The sequence below is a fragment of the Argiope bruennichi genome, chromosome 7 (assembly GCF_947563725.1).
Source record: "Argiope bruennichi chromosome 7, qqArgBrue1.1, whole genome shotgun sequence".
NCBI lineage: Eukaryota > Metazoa > Arthropoda > Arachnida > Araneae > Araneidae > Argiope > Argiope bruennichi.
This window is the reverse complement of record NC_079157.1, coordinates 105,454,317-105,479,091: the sequence shown is the minus strand read 5'-3', so window position 1 is coordinate 105,479,091 and position 24,775 is coordinate 105,454,317. Positions and strand designations below refer to the sequence as shown.

The 24,775-nt window shown below is 29.0% G+C and overlaps 1 protein-coding gene across 1 annotated transcript in view; it reads right to left on the bottom strand.

The window, feature by feature from the left end:
* The window catches only part of LOC129975512 (peroxidase-like), a 51,968-nt gene that overhangs the window by 5,653 nt on the left and 21,540 nt on the right, over positions 1-24,775 (bottom strand). The window contains exons 8-12 of the mRNA XM_056088574.1: positions 15,290-15,391; positions 10,739-10,874; positions 8,372-8,728; positions 4,292-4,483; positions 1,504-1,673 (exon numbers count right to left, since the gene is read on the bottom strand). Coding sequence (XP_055944549.1) covers positions 1,504-1,673; positions 4,292-4,483; positions 8,372-8,728; positions 10,739-10,874; positions 15,290-15,391 — 957 coding nt within the window. The remainder of the gene's footprint in view (positions 1-1,503; positions 1,674-4,291; positions 4,484-8,371; positions 8,729-10,738; positions 10,875-15,289; positions 15,392-24,775) is intronic.

The following is a 24,775-nucleotide window of genomic DNA, read 5'->3' as shown; positions in this document are numbered from 1 at the left end:
AATGCTTTGATGAAAGAGCCATGTCTATCAAATTTTGATACAGAAATTTATTTGAAACTTGTCACTTTTGGCGACTACTTAGTTACCCATGAATATTGGTTATGTTTGATTTTAGATATATCTTTTAAGTACAGTTTCATATGCACAATTCGGCAAAATTTTCTGACATTAAGTTGTGTTAGACCGATTGCCTTACCCAAGTTATGTTTATTCTGTATACTAATCTTTCTGAAACACTCCGTCATATCAAAAGGCTATTAAAAATGTAAATACCGGGGTCATAAATTTCTCGATATTGTAGCGAGTTCGCAAATTGTACAGACTAAGTCTATGACAAAGGATACCGACGTGTTCTGATTGGTTTAAGTCTTGGCATCTTTTTAGCAATGTTTTGCCAAAAAGATGCCAGACCGAAATATATTTTTATAAAAATAAATAAAATATGTGAATTTATCACACCCCCCCTATTTTTCACGGTTTACATGTAATATTAATCTGGAACACATATACAGAAGAAAAGATCAAATTATGAAACCTAAATTAAGGAAATATAAAAATTTCAATTTATTAAAAATATTTTTGTTTGTGTTTCTTCTTAATATTATTTTGATATAACTAAAAAAATTAGCTACGAAATCACATATTCCATTAAAGCTTACATATTTATACCTTTTGGTCATTAAGTAATCATCTACCTATGTGTAGTTGATGGGAAAGGAACAAACGTTCAGCAACAAATTTCAATGACTGCCTAAATTATCTAATAAAGATACCAAAATCATAGAAAAATAAGAATTATTTCATTGCTGCATCATATGTTGAATAATTACTTTCATATTGTTTTTATACTTCTGTTCATAAACAACATTAGTTACTTGTATTACTAGTAATCTTTATTATTATTAATAATAATTAGTATTAGTCGTAATATTTAAAGAAAACAATTATATAATAAAAATGAGATTGTGTTGATATTCACTCGAATCTTCCATAATACTAATGAAAGGTACAAAGTTTGAGCCAAATAAGCGAAAACTACACTATTACGAGTGCAAAACATTGCCAAAAAGATGCCAAGGCTTAAACCAATCAGAGCACGTCGGTATCCTTTGTCATAGACTTAGTCTGTACAATTTGCGAATTGCCCACGATATTGTAACCTCACTTCTTTTATCGTCTTGTGAACTACCAAATATTAAACTGAATTTTTAGCTTTCCATGGAAGAAAATCATGCGGTTTGCATATTTGTTGAAACGCATTCCTATCCTGGAAAATATATATGCGATAAATTTGGTCGCTGCTGATCAAGCAGTCTGATCGGTGAAAAGCCACCACACACATACATTTTTATCAGTACAGATAAATAAAAAGAGAGAGATAAATGCGATTCCGAATTGTTTCTCAATTAAAAGGAAACAAAAAAATTAAAATGTTGTAATGTAACATTCTATACAATTACTTCACAGGTTTTCAATTCATAAATATCTGTAAACATGAATTACCTTTAGAGAAGGAAGGTACCTCTCCTTCATGCTCGAAATAAAATCGATCGCCAAATTTGGCGAAATAAAACTGCTGTGTTATCATACAGAGAGCTGTTGGACCGACTAATGAACCAGGAAATTTTCGTTCCAAATGTAATCCTACGTACAAATCAACGTCTTCTACAGACCTGCAACATTTAAAAAATTGTGAAAGTGAGTAATAAAAATAGTCAAATATCTGAACTCTTGGTGGAAATCGTACTTCGAAAACCGTTATTTTTAATATATTTTCACAATAATTTATTTATTTGTATTATATATGTTACCTTCAATTTAATGAAAGTTGGTATTGAATACCGAAAACTGGTCCTTAATATAATAAAAAAAAACATTACACATTTATTAACATTTCACACTTTTTTAAAAAACATTTCACTCAATTACACATTTCCTCGTCTAAACATTAATCATTTCACATCTTTCTTATCTAAGCTTTCACACCTTTCCTAAGCCTTCAATCGAATGTCAAACAGATTAAATACGAAAAACAATATTGATACAAAAAAAGATAGATTGCTTCGTAAAGCACGGATAGGATTATATTTGATGGTGTTAAATCAAAATGATAATGATATGCTTGCGAAAGAGATTTCCGTTTCTACTAATTGTTGAATTATTCCTACTGGACGTGGCTAAGATATTAAGGTGAATAAATATTTTATGCACACTTTGCTTCTTAAATAATAACTATTTAAATAGTAGAATTATTATGGCCTTGTTTTCATATGGTGCCTAAATAACATTTGTCATTTTTAGGATGCCCAAGATTTGTGTTCAATCATTAAGGAAAGTGTATAATAATTATTATATTTCATATCATCATTGCCTCAAAAAATACGGATTCTTTAAAGTGCCCAGGTATTCTATAGAATGTTTGTGTTCATAAATTACTGGTTATATATATATAAACACACTTTCCGTTGTAAATGTATATTTAAATAAGAATTTTCGTTTCCATTAATGGTTATACAGATTAAAAATTTAGATTGTAATAACTTGCAGCAAAATGTATCATTTCTACATATGATACTTAGCCTTCTATTTACCAATTATGGAAATATATTGCAATATATTTCTCTCCCTCTCTCTCTTTTTCTTTTCTTTTTCGTAAAGGATGATTTAAATGTCTTACCAGGAAACAATTAGAAAATGATCTTTTCATCAGAAAGATTTTATTATAACCTTTGACATAGTTTCACTTCCTTATTCTGCTGCATTTCCAAGGATCGAATTCTAAGGAATTTTTCAGGAAAACGAGAACAGAAGCAAGAACACAAAGTAAATCTTTCTTTCTATTAACTTAAGTAGAAACTATTTTTTTTACCGAAGTCATTCTTGAGATTTCGTCAAGACACAACTTTTAAAAATGAATATTTATTTTTCTAAAAGAAAGATTTTTTTTCTTAGATATTGTTAAAAGTGTATTATCTATTATATAAGAAAATGCGAAGAATTATTTCCAAATTGTTTATTCAAGCTCATAAGCTAACCATGCTCTCGCAAAAGAAAATAGTGCCTAATAAAAATCACAGGATTCAGACAGTAGCTACATATTTCTGATTCTATAGTTTAGTTATATTAACGTCCCGTTTGAAGCAACACTAGGGCTATTTTGGGACGAACCTCGTAATTTTGAACCGCGGTCAGATGACGAGGACGACACCTGAGCTGGCACCCCCCTCTCCACACCACACCACACCACACCAGCGGGAGGACGTTCTGATTCTATACACAATGTTTATATATGTTATATCGATGTTTATAAAGTTAATTATCAATTTTTATCATTTTTCAGCTTTCTTCTTCTTTTTTTTTCTCACTTCAATTAGTAATCTCTATCTAGGTTAACCACTGCTAACGGCCTCAAAAGTGTACAGAGGCTGGGTTTGTAAATATCGTTTCTCTATAAGTTCTACACACACACACACACACACACACATATATATATATATACAGAGTGTTGCCGAATTCGACCGACAAATTCAGAGGAGTGATAGTAGACATCAAAAGGATAAAGTATCACCATGCAACATGGGGTGCCAAGAAATTTTGGAAACCGTAAAAAATTAATAAAAAAATAATAAATCGTGTTTCAAATATTAATTTTTTTTAAGTTTTTTTAAGTGAAAGCACATACTTAAAAGTTTTTTTTAATGCTGGTGAAATGCAGATTTGATGATTTAAAGGGTCGTAAATAACTGAAAACGAAAAAGGACTTCAGAACCCATATTTACAAAAATATTAAAACTTGAAAAATAATAAAATCTTGAAAATGTAAGTAATTTTATATTCTATAATTTGATATAAGTGTATATATATATATATATATATATATATATATATATACTTATTTGTTCAAAGAATAAAAAATAATTCAATAATCATACAAATAATTATTGTTTCAACTTATAAATAATTATTTATATGATTTATATTTGATTAAAAAAAGATATAAATCTATTTTGGAGGAATAGTTTCATTGCAATAAAGCAGGGTATTTCTCTATAAGAACTTGCAATTTTCTTTTACAATTTCAATTACTTGCATACTTATGGTATCCCTATTTAAATATTCTATAATCTGAGCTTTAAAGGCATCATTTAACGACGCCGTGGGCATGAATATTTTAAAAATATTAAAAATTATATTATGTGAAATCAAAATTATTTAGTTAAAATTATGGACATTTTTAATGCTGACAAATCAATCGCTGTTGAAACACATATAATAGAAAGGAAGGGCTTACTCGTAATTTTCCCTCAATATATATGCACTTTTCTTTGGCATCAGCAGAGGGGCAAGGTCATCAAAAGTCTTAATGTTCAGTTGTCCTTCAGAACAAAACCTCACCATGACAACGTAAGGGGCCAATCCATGGTCTCGACCTCTCTGAATGTCGAAGGAAGCTACATCGAATCCAATTATTATTTTACTATTCCTAAATATAAATGAAGAAATTTGTAATCTGCTAATTAAATAAGTTACAAAATTTAATGTAATTAGAAAGTTAGATCACATCCGACAGATAAGGTTATTTTTTTTTTATTTCAAGAATAAGAAATTCAAGAAATCTCAATATTACAATATAAACTTTTCCTTTGGAATATCACAGATGAAATCGCTAATAATATAAAATTCCCAAGAATATCGTTAATCTTGCTGCTCTTTTTGTATTTAAGATGTATAAATTTTGTTTAAATTTTACAAAATGAATTTGAGCGAATCTTGCCTTCTTTATACTTTCTATTTGGACAAAAATATGCTGCATGGAGCTGGGAAATATATTTTTATTATTTTTGATCATCATATTAAATTTATTATCATTTTTTATGGATACAACCGGAAACCCCGCATGTTTATGATTCCTTTATAAATTAATATTGAAAGCAGATGAAAAATACTTTTGTATTTCGGTATTATACTCTTTCGAATATATAACGTGACTTCATTTCTAAAATGATATTATTCAAATCAATGCCCGAAATCTTTCTTTAGTCAATCTACTTTCAATCCAATTGATATTTATTGTTGTTCCGAAAAAAAAATTCTTTATAAGTAAAATTATATGAAAAACTGTTATAAAATAATATCCATCAAATCATGAATTCTCTTTTCCTTCATGAGTAAATGAATACAAAATAGAATCTAGAGTATCCACATCTCCTTCACTGTGTTGTAATTTAATGTTATTTCTGGGGTTTTGAGAGGTTTGTTAAATTAATTTTTCATGATGAATTACGTTCCTAAGAATGAAGTTAGTGTACTTTTTTATTTTCTTTTATATATGGAGTATAGGAAAAGTAATATTATCCTCGAAAAATTGGAATTTAAGATTTTAACGTTTAATCTGCAGTTTGAAAAGACGCTTAATTTTTCATTTCTTGTTATTCGACACGAGTCACTTGTTTCCGTATTGCATTATTTTTTGTGATGTTTTATTACAGTATGACTTAATGAAAGTTTTTGCCAACTTTTTGAACAAATTTGCACCTCTTTATAAACTGAGAAAAGACACACATTTATTCAAAACCTTGTTGCAATCCAACAAAAATTGGCTCTCATCACACCATTAGCTCGCGATCCACAATTTGAGAATTCCTGCTCTAGCTAATGCATTAAAATATTTAAAAAAAATCATAAATAAAGAATAAAAAAACCATGGCAAAATGTTAAAGTATATTTCTTAGTATTGAAAGCTTAAAACTTGTAAAAGTATATGCAAATATAAATTCTTAAGCTTTTAATTTCGGGCAAAATTAATATAAACTTCAATTTAAGGTAGAGTTTTAATGAAATTAAGACTAGATCTCACTATCATACAACAAACCGAGATTTAATGTTAGGCTACTATGGAATTTACTTTTAGTAAGTTACAACTATCCTTAATTACTTGTTGCAAAGTTTTGAGTTCGTGCACAACTCTGCTTTCTTTAAATAAAATCACAATCTTTTGTTTATCTGACCTTTTTATAAAATGAGTCCATTCTAAGCATGGGTAAGAAAGAGATTATTAGAGATAGTATATACTTTCAATTCGAGAATGCTTTAAATACCATAACGAATTATATCTCTTGTTATTTGAGACAAAAAATATATTACTGAAACAATTACGAATGAAATATTTTAATGAATTTTTTGGCCCTTTTAATCATATTTAGTAAAATATTCTTTACATGTCAATATTTTTAACAAAAAAAAAATGTTCCACATTTCTGTGATTAACGTTGATCGAGTTATAGAATTTTGTATACCATTGATTTCAAAAATACCAAAATATATATTATACTCAATTCAAATCACGGTTCGTGCACTTATGGGTTTAAAATAAGGAATTTCGAAAAACTGATAAATCAGTCTGTGAATGGAGCTTATGTTACGCAAAATATTGATGAGTTAAAAATATTTTACAGAAAATCATTAATAAGGTCTGGAGAGTAACTTTTTTAAGGTGTACGTACACACTTGAAGATTTTTTTTTAAATTTTAACTTTAAAAATCCAGTTTTTTCACAGTAGGTTATTAATATATGTTTAAACTCATTTCAGTGAGAAAAAAACCATATTACACTAATTATTAATTAATTAAATAATATTTAATGAGCTAATTAGCCTATTTTTTGAAACATGATATCTTAAATTCTAATTTGTACAGACACACAATTCTAGTTGGAAATGATACCTAAGATTAGTCTTCATGTTCTCTGCATCAAGCAAGTTATAAAAATGTATAGTTTTTTTAAACGATTTTTTCATCAACGATGAATAGAAAAAGCGAGATTTTTTCTGTCATTTTAACTTTTAAACAGCTATCAAAAATTTATTTCTATAAATATAACTTTGATTGAGGCACAAAACATCCACTATTTCATACAGATTATTTTGATACATAAATGTATTTGGTTCATTTCTTGTTGAGTTATTATTGTTTGAATGAAGCAACATAGTGGAAAAATATCATTCTTCATAAAATGAGTTTTAAAAAAACCGTAACTAGAGTTTTTAATGAAAGCACCTCAAAAAAAATAATTATAACTCGAGAAATATTTCAAATATTGACAACATCTTGGTATCGTTTGAAAGCTAAAGGACCAGAGAACATTCTTAAGCAATAAAAAAATATTCGATATTTTGAACGATTTTCGAAGTTTCAAGTGTGTACATACACCTTAAGTCTTACTTTTTTTGTTTCAAACTGTATATAATAGCAAATTTTTTTACGATATGTAAAGCGGTTGTTTTTTTTTTCAAATGAAAATGTATGACTATTTTTTACGTTTTTTTTTTTAATTAGTTATTATGCCACGATTAGGATGTATATACTATCCAGGTAACAGTTTAGAATGGAAACTCTCGTTATTAAGCAATCATCATCAAGTCTGGATACAGGAAAGCACAGTAGCCGTCACTTGTAGTGATTACGAATGTAAAGATCAGTCAGTTGTATTGCTCAAAATAGCGTACAGCAGATCTCCCGAATTTTAATGCATGAAAAATCAACAGATTGTAATGATCAACAATTCATTTTTAGAGAGCAATTTCTACGCCCAGATAGCTCGCATGGATTAGAATTGATTAGGACCAATCAAGAGAGGATCTTGGTTTACAGAAATGTCAACAGACTTTTCTGAAGAAGATCATCGCTGACATAAATTGAAAGACAACTAAAAAAAGCTGCAGTAAGAATAATTTGTCAAGCACGGATGAATTGAAGAGTTGGCATTGTACAATATGAGAACAATGTCAATGAAATAAAGAAAGCAGTCATTCGACCTTTAAGAAGATTAGGCCAATATTGTGCTGTATCTATTGCTGAAAAGTTTAGCCAACGAATGCTTGGTAACTCAATAGTTTCGATAACTTTTTGATAATGTAAAAATAATAATAATAATAATGTGAGTGAATAAATTTCATTCCTGTGTTTTTAATTGTTTAAATCGAATGAATAATGCAAATGAGGTGGCCTGTGTGGATATACTTTCAGAATTGTATTAATTTCAAAACATTTTAATGTACTGTTCATTCGGAGATGGGGATTACTTTGGCTTTGGCTCAAAATGATAATTGCAAGTAGCATCCATCGTATTGTTAAAAGATACTATTATTTTAGCGAAACCACATTAATTTGATAATGTTCCCGCTATACCTCTTACCGAATCATAATATTCAATTCACTTGCATACTTTATCAAAACATTAGTATTTTTGAATGCTTTACACTTTCTAGTATAATTCTTGCTTGCTTAGACAAATTTAAAGAAATTATTAACAAAATTTTTAACATTTCATGTGTTATCTTGACTATATCATTAGAAAAAGTGTTCAGCTTACGCGGGCGAGTGTTGGGTGACATCGAGCGCAAAATACTGGTCATATTCCTCGGATGGCACCTTAGAGGCTCCTTTCAGTATTTTTTCCAAATGACCATCTACAATCAAGTCTGGTTTACGAAACACATTTGTAAACTTTAAATCGAAAGAACCAACTTCGCTCGGGATCATGCTATGAAGCCGAAATCCTGCGGTTGCGAATTCATTCCTGACGCCAATGTGAATTTTCGGATTGTACTTTGTTCCATCCGAGGTATTTGTCACAGCCATATCAAATTTTCTCATAACATAGGGACCAAGAAGTAGTGGCAAATATTCCTTATAGGTGATGCACTGCATAGTTGCAATGACTATTCTTCTGCAAAAGTAAAATAAAAAAAATATTTACAGCACAAAGAAATAGTAATATAAATAATTAATGAATAGCAATATTTTTAATTTCGAAAATTTTATTAGTTTTAATGAAATTAAAGTGATAAAAATATTAATCAATCTCAGAAACATTATATAGATAAATAATTTCATGATTTTTTAAATTAACTTTTTAACAACTATATCAAATTACTAAATCATTAAAATATTAGAAATATAAAGTGGCTTTACTCTTTTTTTTTCTTTTACTTTTTCTTTTTACTTTTACTTTTTATTTTTCTTCTACTTTTTCTTTTTCTTTTACTCTCTTTTTTCTTCTATCTACAGTATAAATCTATTTAACCCTTTAAATGGCCATTTTTTTTTTAGTCACATATTATGTTAAAATATTTTTAGGCTTGAAATTAGAATAAGAAAAGGGATTCATTTAGCTTATTAGATAAATTTAATATGATTAATTAATTAATTTGGTTCATTAATAATTAAGTAACAAATCAAGACACATCATTTTGTCTGAGATAAAGAACCGAAGCATCTAAGTTTCTGACTTTACTAAAAAAATGTGTCAGAACTGATGCCAACCTACATCATTTCATACAAAGATTGATAAATTTGGTGGGAAGCCTACTTCCCACGGCCCTAGAAAGGGTTAAGCAGATTAAAACAATTCCAATCTATTTATTTCTTCATATCACTAGGTACTAAAAAATAAATTTATGAAATATTGACAAAAATTTATATTCATCTATTTTTAATTCTATCTCTGCAAGGCATGCAATTTTAGGCATGCAACCCATTTGACCATAAAATTGAGTATATAGTTACTTTTTGGATAGCAGACTCTCAATAATTATCTCTAAAATTTCATAGTGATTTTTCATCCATTAAAAATGAGTTAAAATTTTAACACTCTCTCTCAATATCTTGGCATTGTATTATTTCACTAAAACCATATATACGCAACCTTACAAACTTAAAAATACAACGTTTTGATGATACAAACTTCTGTGTTATATTTTATGATAATTTTCAAAAAAATTTGATTGGGTTTTAAATACATTTGTGTAGCAATGCCTTTCCTTTACAACAACATTCAAACAACAACATTCATTACAAAACATCCAACAACATTCCAAGACTGTGAATAATCAATTTTTCAAAACGTTAGATTTTTATCATGACGATATTTTTAGGCTAGGATTATTTACAAAAATATGTTAATATAAAAGAAAGTAGTATTTTAATTTAAGCAAAGTATATACTCAAGCCAAAAGTAACAATGGAGATAAGTCAGCCATCTAACTCTCCGACCCGCCACAAAGGCACACGGATTTAAACCATAAAAACTGAATGACCGGACCGCCGCAACAGCAACATTGGAGGGAACTGTGGTTGAGTCCTAAGGACCGTCACAGGCCACGGTACAACCCTCCCCGAAGGAAGTTCGTCCAGTCATCGAGGGGAGGAGTCAGATCCCCCACCTATTAGTGTACTCTCCAGGATGGCGAGATCCAACCACCATGCCGGAAGCATCTCATCCTCATTTCGAGGGGGGTTTAACAATGGATATAAATCAATCCTGAAAACTTTTACTTTCTACATATTTCATATTACAAATTCGAATTATTTTCTTCGTTTTCTACTTTTCAAAATATAGGCAATATAGCATAATACAGTAGAAAGAAATCTATTTTTCAAAGTACTGCCATCAAATATTTTAACATCATAATATTTCTATGCTAGGTTTCGTTATGAAAATTGTTTAATGTTAAATAAAGTAGTATTTTAATTTAAGCAAAGTATGCAATCAAGCCAAAAGAAACAATGTAGATAAATCAATCCAGTAAACTTATATTCGCTACATGTTTGATATAAGAAATTCGAATAATTTTTTTTTTCACTTTTGACAGTATAGTCAGCATGAAAGAAATATGTTTTTCAGAGTACTGTCATCAGTATGAAAGTTAAAGACAAATCCAAAAATTTAATTTCAAACCTGGCTTCTTGAAACAATTTCTCTTCTTCCCAGTGTGGATTTAGCTTCTTTAGTCTTGTAGCAATTCTGTTATGTTCCCTCATAAAAAGTGTCTCCATGGAGGTAAGGAAAACATGCTGATTGACACGCATATCTCCTACCAACGACGAAAGAAAATGCATTTCATCATTCATGTTTTAAATCCGTTTGTTAAAAAACATAGATTTCATATGGTAAACCTATTGAAGCAATTTCTTTTTTACTTATTAATAGACCAAAGCAAGATAATCTATTGATGCGTCATGAGAAATGCATGACTTTGAAATGGTTTAAGAATGCCATGTTCTTTCTAAGTAAATATTTAGTATTTTATTCACAAAAAACACTTTCAAATTTAAAACACCAACTTTTCCATTACCAATATTATTTCTATACAGTTTTTAACTCTCTCGCACACGAAGTATATAGAGAAAAAAATAATTTAATCGTCGAAAAATTCGAACACCAAATTTTAACGATACATGATTCAGACGTTCTCCAGTTCGAAAAGCAAATTTTTGGAATTATGTATATTCGTATTTCTGAACACGCTAACTCAAAAAATATACCGAGTTCGATAAAAGATATTTGGTATTAAATTCTACACCACAATTTCAGATTTCCATTAAATTGTGAAAGAAATCCATTCAGAGGAATTTTGTCTCTCCGATTCCAAGTGAGCTCTTTAATTACAAAACGTAAGGTACTTACTTGATATACAAGTTTAAAACTAAAATACACTTTCTTAATAAATTTTAAACTGAGTCTCTCAAAGGTTTTTCTGGTTGGTGCTTTAGCGTGTATGAAAACTTTATAACTCAAAAACGCAATGACAAATAAATGAAATTTGGTATTGAATTATATATATATGTTACAGGGAAAACCCGAAATCAGTCAAAACGCGAATTAACTAGGGAAAACGCGTTCTAACTGATAGCGCTATATATATTATCGCTTATTATATAGCGCTATGATATTTTAATACTTTAAATTCTTATGATTTTTATGGTAAGCAGTTTAAATAAGTTTTTAATTAAGATAGTAATAAATGAGTAGCTTTTAAGAGCATTTTTTATTAAATAATATTTTATAAAAATTATTCATTATTTTATGGATTTTGACATTATATTAATGAAGGGATAAAAACTTTAAATTGATATTTCTTCATGTTTGATATTTATTCATATCCTATTTTTAAAACTCTAGGATTCATTATTTTATGTATTTTACATTATATAAATGAAGGGACAATAACTTTAAATTGAAATAAAAAAAATTTTTTTTTTTCTTTTTCACGTTTGATATTTATTCATATCCTATTTTTAAAAATCTGGGATTCTTTAACTCTAGGTATCATTATTTTATGGATTCTTTAACTCAGCGATTCTCAACCTGTGGGGCGCGCCCCCCTAGGGGGGCGCGAGCACACTAGAGGGGGGAGCGAGAATATCTAAGAAAAAATATTATTTAAAAAATTGATTAACTGATTGAACGGAAAGCACACATACACATAGAAAACAAAATACATTTCGACATATTTAATAACTTATTCGAGTAAAACAACTTACTAATTAAAAAAAAATTTAATAATTATTAGTTACTTCCTTGGGCCTGTTTTGCAGAGCAAAGTTTTTCGAAGGTAGGCTTAATATTAGAAATAGCCACTTTCAGTTCTGTTTCTATGTTTAGCCTAGATCTATGTTTTGTCTTCAAAGAAATCAGTTTCACAAAGGTAGGATGTTGAAAAATGTAATAGAATGCGAAATGCCCTTGTTTGTAGTGCAGAAAAATCATCCTTGCCCAAAATTCAAATAGTGATTTATTATTAAATTGTCCTTCACTTGCTGTGAAATCTATGAATTTTTCTTCCTCATTATTTGAGAATCCTTCGGGAGTTTTATGAAATGGATCCCTAACCCACTCGTAACTTGCTATCAGTTTATCGTCAGTAAGAAAATACTTTTTTAAAATTCTTTGCCAGCAAAATGATTTTCAATGGTTACAAAAACAACTTTTACATGTTCTTCGTCAGCCTTGTAAGTTTTAGTACAATCATCCACATTTGCAAACATTGTTAGATTTTTTGCTTTAAATTTCTGCTCCACATTTCCAATTTTCTACAAAAAACATTAACTTTATCACTCGTATCGAACATATGTGTATTTGCTCCTTGGAGTTGAAGATTCAAGTTATTTAATTTCTCGAATATGTCGACCAAGTAGCTCAATTTAATCACAAATAAACCACAGCGAAAATTCTTTGACTCTGGTCTGATTTCTTCTTTTAGGAAAATGGCGATTTCTACTCTTAATTCCTAAACACGTTGCAAAAATTTCCCACATGGTAACCATCTTGCCTCGCAATAAAATAGAAACGTTGAATGTACCGAACCCATGTCTTCACAAAGTGCGAAAAAGATTTTGATTTCAGGGGCTCATTTTTTTATAATTTACTACGGTTACAACCATAGTTAACACAATATTCAGACCAGGACTCATTTCTTTCGACGCCAAAGCTTCTCTGTGGATCATGCAATGCGTCAAGACGCACTCAGGCGATTTTTGATATATAAGTGCTTGTATACCTTGGAATATTCTGGACATTGAACGAGCACCATCGGTGCATATTCCGACGCAATTTTTCCATTCTATGTTTGCCTCGTTCATAAATTCATTAAAATAGCAAATAATGGGAGCGCTGTGGTTTTGAGTGCTATTGGATTGCAGAAAAGTAGTTCTACTACTGACATATTATTACAAAATCGAACATAGGCAATTAAATGAGCATCTTTATTACTATTTGTTGCTTCATCAAGCTGTATTGAAAACAATTTGTCACGCAACTTCGAGAAAAGCTGACACTATACATCTTCAGCTATATCACCAATTCAACGAGCAACGATATCATTTGAAAGAGGTATGCACTGCAAGTGTTTTGAAAAATTATCTCCAAACATAGTTTCTACAATCTCAATTGCTGTTGGCAAAATAAGTTATTCACCAAGGATGTGAGGTGTTTTACATCTGGTTATTTTATATGAAACTTTGTAAGATGCAATTAAAGCTTTTTTATTCACAGACAAAGTTTCTTTAAAAAATGATTTTTGCTTTTTATATGATTTTAATTTTAATTCGAAGAATTCTCTGGGTTTGTTGACATACTCACTATAAAGCGTTTCCAAATGTCGTTTAAGTTTATTAGGTTTCATTCTGTCTGTGGTCAACATTTTTGAGCAAATGATACACAGGGGTCTTTCTTCTTCATTTACTTCAGTACTGGTAAACCCAAAATTTAAGTATTCTCGAGAATATTTTCTTGATTTTATTTTCGGAACCACACTCGTCTTTGTACTTGTTGATGCTTCACTATCGTCTAATGCTCGCTTATTTCCGCTTAAAAATTTATCCATAAATCCATGAGTCTGCTGCCATGAATATTTAATATGGAGAATTACAATTTACAAGAAAACATGTATAACATACACATTCACTATAGATTCGATAACGATAGAAGGATCGACTCGAATGAGGCTGGCTAGAATTGAAACTTGCGTTATCAAACATTTTCCTTCTTCCTATGAGAAAACATTTGCTCTACGCATGCTCGAGACAGCATCGGTCGTGTGGATTCTCTTCCACAAACATTACTTTTTTTTTCTCTTTTGTTTACTCATGCTTCTGTTTTATTTCTTTTATTATTCGAAAAAATGTATTCCGATTTTCTAAATTTAACTCTCCCCTTCTAGGTTAACTTTTATTAACGAATTTTTCTACTTTCATATTCTTTTATCGTTATCTCCCTGTTTAGCTTTCATTTCAAATATAATATTTAAATTTTCCCCGTTTTCATTCGTTTTATCTGTTCACCGTCCGCTTGGTAAAATGCCAGAAGTGGTTTCTCGCCAACGTTGGCGAGCTTTTACTCTTGTTTTGGCAGTTAGTTAAAAATAATTTCAAAACAGAATCCAAAATACTCAATATACATTATTGTTGTATACATTTTATTGTAGCGGGGGGCGAGATGAAAATGAGGTTTGAAAACTGGGCCGCAAATACTGAAAGGTTGAGAAATGATGCTTTAACTCTAAGATTCTGAAATTTTCAGAAAAATTGACAATAAAAAAGAATAAAAACCAAATAACAGTGGCAGGGAGAAAGTCATACTCAAATTTATGTTTGCTATTTTTTTATACAAAAAATTTTGTAAAAAAAATGCATATTTAAAAAGTTTTTAAAAATTTAAGAAAAAGAGGAATATTTATAAAAACATTTAGACATTAGAAACATTTTATAATAAATCCAGTTTTTGATTGATGATAGTTACAGAGATGAGCTTATGTAAAATATCTTTAAAATCTAATTCCAAATAAAAAAAATCAAATTCTCCAAAAAATGATTAGTTGGTTCCAAATCATCTTAAACTGAAGAGATTGCATATACTGCAGTAATTTCTTACCCTTGTTGATTAAGTCGATTTATTAATTTAGCATTTTTTTCTAGAAGTTATATTAACCGAATTTCACATTTTACTCACCGGCTAAAAAGCAGTTTTTCTTAGAAGGGCAGAAAAGTCTATGAGCTTGATGGTCAAGAGGTAGCATTTCCCCCATTTCAGTTACATTCGCTAGTAATTTACCTGAAAAAAAAATTAATTTAATAAGGTCATAAAGTGACCTAGATATGCTATATACCAAATAAAATCTCAAAAAAAAAGAAAACAATTGCAGTATTACATTAAATTTCAATTAAATATCTTTATCATAAAATTTAAACTGTCAAAAAAATTAGTTAAATAAGTTTACTAAGAACAACCAGTAATATATCGTAAACACTGTTTATCTGTATTTCATTGTTACTTATATGCATACATTTTCCATTTGTATGAACATTTATCTATGTAAATATACTTTATACATTATTAATTATTTCATAAAACAAATATATAATAATTGCAGTAAATTCATTTAGTTCATTTTGTATCCATGAATGTGACAACACTCCAAAGCATTCGATATAAAATCTCAAATTCGAATTACTTTTTTGGGGACAGTGAAAATTAAAGCACTTTTTTTTTTCAAATTTTTATTAAAATTATAAAAAATTTTAAAAATTAGAGAAATTTTTTTCTTTTATCTTTTGAAAAAATTATACTAAAAATTAAATATTTACGCCATTTTGAAGCCTAAAAAATCTATTTTTAATGGTGTGAAATATTTCCCGAACTTTGATCATTTTTTGCTTTCTGGCATACGTAATAAATAGAAAATATTCTAATCGTCAAAAAATTCGAAATCAAGATTTTGACGAATCTCCACATTTTAAACCTTCCTGAGTTCGAAAAACACATTTTTTGAAAATGTCTGTCTGTCTGATAACTCAAAAAATGTTTGCACTAAACTGATGAAATTTGGTCCAGCTCGAGCTGTATCCTGGACAGTTCTTGGAAAAGTCAGTCGAGCTTAGTCTGGAGGAGAGCCGGCGTTTCTTCAATCAGGGCGATGTCGTCTGCGAAGGCGAGCACCCTGTGGCGGTTGCTATCTTCTTGCAGTCTTCTTATTGCTGGGTCAATAAGAAGACTGCTAGAAGCCAAGTTGAAAGTTTCTAGCCAAGTTGAAAGTTTCTAGCCAAGTTGAAAAGAATGCTCCTCAACGGACACCCCTGTTTCACTCCACTCAAGATCGGAATTCTTTCCGTGCTCGAGTCATTGGACATGATCCTCTTCGAGCTCTCGGAGTAGAGGTCACAGATGAGAGCCGAGAAGACATCCCCAACTTTGGCAACCTGGAGTGCATTTTGGATGGCGCAATGCGGGATGGCCCCAAAGGTATAGGTTACATCCAACCAGGCGACACACACATCTTTTGTCTTTTTCCTTGCGTCGTTGAAACGCTCCTGTGGTAGGAGGTTGTGTTCCAGGACGCCGTCGTGTGGCATGAATCCTTTCTGGCACCTGGAGAGGACGTCGTATTTCTCACACCAGTCGGTGAGGCGGCCGGCAAGGCACTTAGCTAACAGTTTGTAGATGGGACGCCAATTGCTGGGAGAGTTGAGGTCGCCCTTCTTCGGGAGCAGAATAGTCTTCGATATCAAATTTCGGGACGAATCCATTTTGAGGAAACTTGTCTGCCTGGTTGTTCGAATATAAGTGAACACGATAACTACAAAACGAAGAAAACTTTATAGATAACATTTGATTCACATCAGTAGTGAAAACACCTACCAAATTTTGAGCCAAATCCAACAATCTTCTGTTGGTCTGTACTTTCAGAAACATGCAAATTTGGTAACTCAAATACGTACAAATATATTAAATTTGGTATGGTGTTGTTGTTTTAATACTACAAGTGTAGTTTTTGTCAATTTTTTGTTTCAATCAATTGGTAAAAACGTGTTTAAAATACAAATTCGATTTTCAGATACTATTTACCACTTGCCAGGGAATAATCGCCAAAATCACGCCAAGGATGACATGATACATTCAGTAAAAATGCGAAATTACGTCAAAGGGTAATATTTCGTACTATAACATTCCCTGTTTCCCAGTACTAATAAGACATTTACAGCCAGATGTGTCGTCGCTGTTACTTACTAAACCCCTCGAGATAGCCAGATGGTGGATCTTTTCACCTGGGTGGTCTCGCATCTGTTAATTAGCGATTACAGTGACAGACCACATGTGGAATTCCTCTTCCAAGAGGTATTGATAGTGCCTTCAAAGAGAAAGGGGTGTCCAAACATCTGGATGCTAGATGTTTCTCTTTGTGAAAGGACTATGATAACTCCCTGTTCCAGAATAGTCAGTTATGAAAGGTGCATCACTAAAAAGACCTTCCCACGATTTACTGGCGCCGCTGAGGGAGCATATTGCTAAACCCAGATTGGCCGAAAGAAATCTCAAATGGCCAATGTAAATTAAGAGGCGGAGATTGTCGCCGAAATAAAGCGCGAAGATTTTTTTAGGAGGGGAGAAGAAACGAATTGCAGTAGACGCTTCGACTATGCCCACGAGTTCGGAGTCTGAGAGTCCCCTGGAGTGGTCATGTTGACGTGATGGAGAACTGAGTTTTCAAGAAAAACCTTCGACTTTGACTGTTGTATCTCCTACAACAAATAGCTATTATAAATAGCTACAGGTGCAAATAGCTATTTATTTAATCAAGATTAGAACAAGTTGTTCTTTGTATATATAGGGCTGTAAAATAAAGAATTGTCTGGAAATTCTGCTTCGTTATTTGATCAGTCTAGATCAGGACATTACAGTACTATTGACCACTGTGGCATCTAAGGCGTTTTCTGGGATAACGTCTTTTTTAGAGAGTATGCGAGAAAGTTTTGGGGAGACAACACCCACTGATTAAAACATATTTCTGAATTATTTTTAATAGCAGATTCCATATGAAGAAGTACGCACATCTTATAACTCGTAAAAAAAAGATATTGAGTGAATCTCTTAAAATATAATGAGCTGAGAGCGTTTTAAGATATCCTAAGCAGATACTTATCTTGATATATCTTGAAGACCAAAAGCCGATTGTATTAAATGTTTGTATGTGTAGCAGGTGCGAGAAAGTGGAAGTTTTTAGACTAATACAATGAAGCAATGAGACCATATTAGTTTGCAAATACCGTGCATATAGACATACTTCAAAAGATATTACTAAATACAGTAAAAAATCCTTTTGCACTTTTTTTTATGCGATTATATTTTTAGAGTGATTTTTTTTCCTCGGTTTATAGATTTGAAATGTGTGAGCATTGTAACACCGTTATAAGGTTTCCTATCAGTACGCATGTGTACACTAATATATATATATATATATATATATATATATATATATATATATATATATATATATATATATATATATATATATATATATATATATATATATATATATATGTATATATATATATATATATATATATATATATATATATATATATATATATATATATATATATATATATATATATATATATATATATATATATATATATATATATATATAAAATCTAAAGTAAGAAAAAGTTTGAAAACGAAACTAAAATGAAAACGAAACAAAACAGTTTCGAAATCGCAACTAAAATTTATTACCTATTTATACTAAAACCAAAAAGGAACTTCATAGTATTTAGAGAGCGCAATTGCAGCTACTTCTAAAACACAGATGAATTGATACAAAAGTATTAGAATCAAATTAATAGGAAAAACAAAAATCAAATAAAAATTCTTCTTTTTTTAATATTTTTTTAATAATTTTTATTTGATTTTTGTTTTTTCTATTAACTTGATTCTAATACATTTATATATATATATATATATATATATATATATATACAAAAGTATTAGAATCAAGTTAATAGGAAAAACAAAAATTCAAAAAAATTAAACCAAAAAAATTATAAAAAATATAAAAAAAAGAATCCGGCCTGAAGACTTTTTCAAGGGTCACCCTCAGGCAGGGATTCAAAGAAAGGGATTTTTTCTGTGAGGAAATACAGACATTGTCTAATAATGATTCCTCGTGACCCGAAAATCCCCTGAAATTATGCTCAAGAAATATACCATTTTAACAGAAAGTAAATATAAAACGACAAATAAGAAGAAATTAACCACAACAAAGTAAAAATACAATAACAAAAATAACAATAAAAACAAAAAATAGCACTAAAATTAAAAATTAAAAACGAAAAGGCCAGTACATACCATCAACAGTCAAGAAAACTTTAAACTATTGATTGTGATTCCCTGTTTTTAAAAAACTAGCGGTAAATTATGTAAACAGATGTAGGCACCCAGCGCCATCTATTGAGTGATCCAATATGCATGGAAAGTTCTATTTTTATTTAAGCCAAAGGATTAATCCCAAACCATACCTTGTTTAATTAAAAAATTGACATTACAGTAGTTTCTAGGAAATTCGTTTTTAATTAAATTTTTAAGGAGGTTGTTTGATGCTTCAATATAAGAATTTTTATTATTGCAAACCCTTTTGATCCTGTTAACTTGTGAGAAAATTAGATTTTTGAAAATTTTAGAGTTTAGATTGGAATGGTAGTTACATAGTTTTGTTATTTTAAAGTTGAAATCATCCCTTTTATCGTATATACCAACTATTGTTTTATCATTAGCAATTTCGATTTTTAAATCCAGAAAGGTAGCCTCAAGTTGATTTTTATTTGTATCTTTTAGAATTAAATCTTTTGGATAGCAATTAGTAATAATATTAGTATTGTCGAAGTTAATCAAAAGTAGGTCATCAATATATCTCCACCCGTTTATTAAATTATATTTAATTATTTTTTTCTCATAGTAATGCAGGAAAATATTAGCTAAAGCACTTGAGAAAGCTGTCCCCATTGGAATGCCCTTGACTTGTTTATAAAAATTAATACCATTAAACACGTAATTTTCAGTAATATTAAAATTACATAACTGAAGCCAGTTATTTTTAGGAATGATATTTTCATTTAAATATTCGTCATATATAAAAGTGCAGACCTTTATTAATTTTTCATGAGGTAGATTAGTGTATAAATTTTCGAAATCAAAAGTATTAAGTTTATTAATGTTGTTATCTTTAAGAAAATCCAATACTTCTTTGTTACTAGAAATAATAAAGTTGTCTTCATTTTTTATTTTGTCCAGGATAATTTTTAAGTATTTAAAGAAATGTTTACCCGTATAGTAATTATAACTGCCAGTTCTACAGGTTACGAATCTGAATTTTAATGGATTTTTATGAAATTTAACTGTTGGGAATAAATAAGGATAGTTAAGAGAGCAAGTCTCAGTTTTGGTTTTTTTTTTTTTTTTTTGCGAAAGCTAGCATTCGTTTATCTAATTCCTTTTTCCCGGTGTTCTTTAAGTTATATTCATTATTTAAGTTATATTCATTAATTAAAAGTTCTTTATAATAATATTTACAAATTAAACAGAAATTTTTTGCTGATTTATCTATTACTGTAATAACAAATTTTTCTTTTAAATTTTTTATTTCGTTTTTTAATGTTTTACTAAAATAAATCCCACGTTCTTTAGATCTGTCAAAATCAGTATTCATTTTTAGTTTAATTTCCTTTAAAATTCTCACTTTCCATTCCCTGAAACCTTCCGCAGGTCAATGGTATTTTCTAGATAATTTGGCAATAAAAACATCCAAATCATTACCAATAGGAATCAAAATTTTGTTATGTTTTATTTTTTCTCTTAATCTAAATTTTGTTCCTCTTCCCATCAAATCTCTTAAAGAGTTGGATTCAATAATTTTTAAATTACCTGTAATAATATGACCTTTATCAATATCTATAAAATCTTTATATTTTTCTTTGTTACAGTAACAATCTGTTTTATTTATTTTATCTAAATTTTTGCTATAGTAATTATAATTACAAATTTTTTTTCTTTAAAGTTGAAGTGTAACTAAACGCTACTGATACAGTTGTTTTATCTGCAAGAGGAAAAAATATATTATTATTATGTATAATTTTGGGTAATTTTTAGATATTCGAAGTAAATATCCAAGAATTTAATCACACAGTATTCTTTGAAAACATTATTTTTATTATTAAAAAGTAAATCGTTTTTTCCAATGTTAAGTTTACATTTAATAAGATCTAGAATAATACATTTAGTGTACGAATTTTTAAACTCTAATTCCCCGAATTTATTATTTAAAAACCATTTCATTTTATTATTTCTAAGACCAAAAATGTATTTCCTAATTTTGTGAATGTTTTCACTATTGTGTTCCAGATTACAGTAATTTTGAAATTCCTCAAATATAATTTGAAAATTGCCTCCTTTCCCTTTACCTCTTTTAAATCTTTTAGAAAAGTTATCTTTATTTAGAAAATTTTTAAATATGTTAAATTTGTTATAAATGCAATTATTGTTTAAATCTGCATAACCTTCCGCATTTAATTTACTATTGAGACCATAAGGAAATAAAGTTTTCAGGTTGCAAATATGAATGTTTTCCAGATCTAATCTTTTGTTTAATTCGTTAATATTGTCTTCTAGAATGTAGATATTAATATTGTTAAAGTTATGGTTTTGAAAATGCTCCAGTTCGAAGTCAGTGTTCCTATTTTTTATGAAGTTTTTTATATCGGATCTGTGATTGTTAATTCTCAAATTAAGCTCGGTGCTAGTTTGGCCAATATATTTTAAATTACATTCTGAACAATTAAGGAGATAAATCAAATTTTTGTTTTTACAGAATATTTGTAATTTTGAGTTTTCATTTTTGATCTGTTCCTTATCTGCTAATGGACATGTCTTACACTTTCCGTTTCCACAAATTTTATATTTTTTTGTATTTTTAAGAATTTTTAAACAAAACAATTGTGTCAGTAATTTTTTCTCCGTGAATGCTCCTGACACAAAGCTATCCACAGTGCCCCTTGGTAGAGCGCGGGACGGGCCATGCGCTATGATAAATTCGTTATTAACTTTTTACATAGTTTAATTTATTTATTAAAATGAAAATGTATCTCCCAAACGCCAAAAACAAGGAATTCACGAAAAAGTAAATTTGATCCGAAAATTCTTAATTTTTTTAGGCTAATACACCAAAAAACCTATTGAACCCTCCCCCCCCCAAAAAAAAACTATTAAAAATATTTTATTTAAAAATTTGCAGTTCGTGGAACAGCGCACCTGCAGCTAAATTCCAACCAATGCAAGAACGAGTAACCAATCTTAAGTAAGAAAAAGTTTGAAAACGAAACTAAAATGAAAACGGAAACAAAAGCAGTTTAACAATATTAAATTATATTTAATTATTTTTTTCTCATAGTAATGCAGGAAAATATTAGCTAAAGCACTTGAGAAAGCTGTTCCCATTGGAATGCCCTTGACTTGTTTATAAAAATTAATAATATTAAACACGTAATTTTCAGTAATATTAAAATTACAAATAAAATTTATACACTAATCTACCTCATGAAAAATTAATAAAGGTCTGCACTTTTATATATGACGAATATTTAAATGAAAATATCATTCCTAAAAATAACTGGCTTCAGTTATGTAATTTTAATATTACTGAAAATTACGTGTTTAATGGTATTAATTTTTATAAACAAGTCAAGGGCATTCCAATGGGAACAGCTTTCTCAAGTGCTTTAGCTAATATTTTCCTGCATTACTATGAGAAAAAAATAATTAAATATAATTTAATAAACGGGTGGAGATATATTGATGACCTACTTTTGATTAACTTCGACAATACTAATATTATTACTAATTGCTATCCAAAAGATTTAATTCTAAAAGATACAAATAAAAATCAACTTGAGGCTACCTTTCTGGATTTAAAAATCGAAATTGCTAATGATAAAACAATAGTTGGTATATACGATAAAAGGGATGATTTCAACTTTAAAATAACAAAACTATGTAACTACCATTCCAATCTAAACTCTAAAATTTTCAAAAATCTAATTTTCTCACAAGTTAACAGGATCAAAAGGGTTTGCAATAATAAAAATTCTTATATTGAAGCATCAAACAACCTCCTTAAAAATTTAATTAAAAACGAATTTCCTAGAAACTACTGTAATGTCAATTTTTTAATTAAACAAGGTATGGTTTGGGATTAATCCTTTGGCTTAAATAAAAATAGAACTTTCCATGCATATTGGATCACTCAATAGATGGCGCTGGGTGCCTACATCTGTTTACATAATTTACCGCTAGTTTTTTAAAAACTTGGAATCACAATCAATAGTTTAAAGTTTTCTTGACTGTTGATGGTATGTACTGGCCTTTTCGTTTTTAATTTTTAATTTTAGTGCTATTTTTTGTTTTTATTGTTATTTTTGTTATTGTATTTTTACTTTGTTGTGGTTAATTTCTTCTTATTTGTCGTTTTATATTTCCTTTCTGTTAAAATGGTATATCTCTTGAGCATAATTTCAGGGGATTTTCGGGTCACGAGGAATCATTATTAGACAATGTCTGTATTTCCTCACAGAAAAAATCCCTTTCTTTGAATCCCTGCCTGAGGGTGACCCTTGAAAAAGTCTTCAGGCCGGATTCTTTTTTTTATATTTTTTATAATTTTTTTGAATTTTTGTTTTTCCTATTAACTTGATTCTAATACTTTTGTATCAATTCATCTGTGTTTTAGAAGTAGCTGCAATTGCGCTCTCTAAATACTATGAAGTTCTTTTTTTTGGTTTCAGTTTAAATAGGTTATAAATTTTAGTTGCGATTTCGAAACTGTTTTTGTTTCGTTTTCATTTTAGTTTCGTTTTCAAACTTTTTCTTACTTAAGATTGGTTACTATATATATATATATATATATATATATATATATATATATATATATATATATATATATATATATATATATATATATATATATATATATACTAGCCGCCTTTGGCGACCAGCTGGTTCGCCAATCTTAATGTTCGTTAAAATTTTAATAATTAAATATTTTATGCAATTCCTACTTTAATAGCTTCTTCATCAAAATATTTTAAAACTTCAAATTTTGATAGTCATATAATTCTCTCATAATATTATCAACGCCTTCAGTCATAACGTAATATGTATCTCTCTAATTTTCTGTTAGTTCCTTGTTAGTTAGTTAATTTATACTAAAATTAAAGTGGAAAGAATTCATCTGCAATTAATATAATAATATTTTTTACTGAAACAAAAAAAAATTTTTTATAATATGATTACTGAAAATAGAGTCACTGAGCATTTAAACTTTATGGGCACTAAAGAATATCTTTCCTAATTTATGTAATATTTAGAGAATTTGTAAACAAAATATTCTCAGATTCATTATGACCAGAACGATTAATTAACAATGTTTAATTTTAAATGCATCAAACACTAAGAAAATAAAACGAATCGTTTAAAATAATCGGTTGAAAACAGGTTAAAAAAACTAAAAAACCGATGTACTTAAAATTATAAGCGTATACAAAAAATATATAACTAACATAAATGCAATTTAATTACAAAAACATGCAACTAACCTAAAAATAATTTAAATCA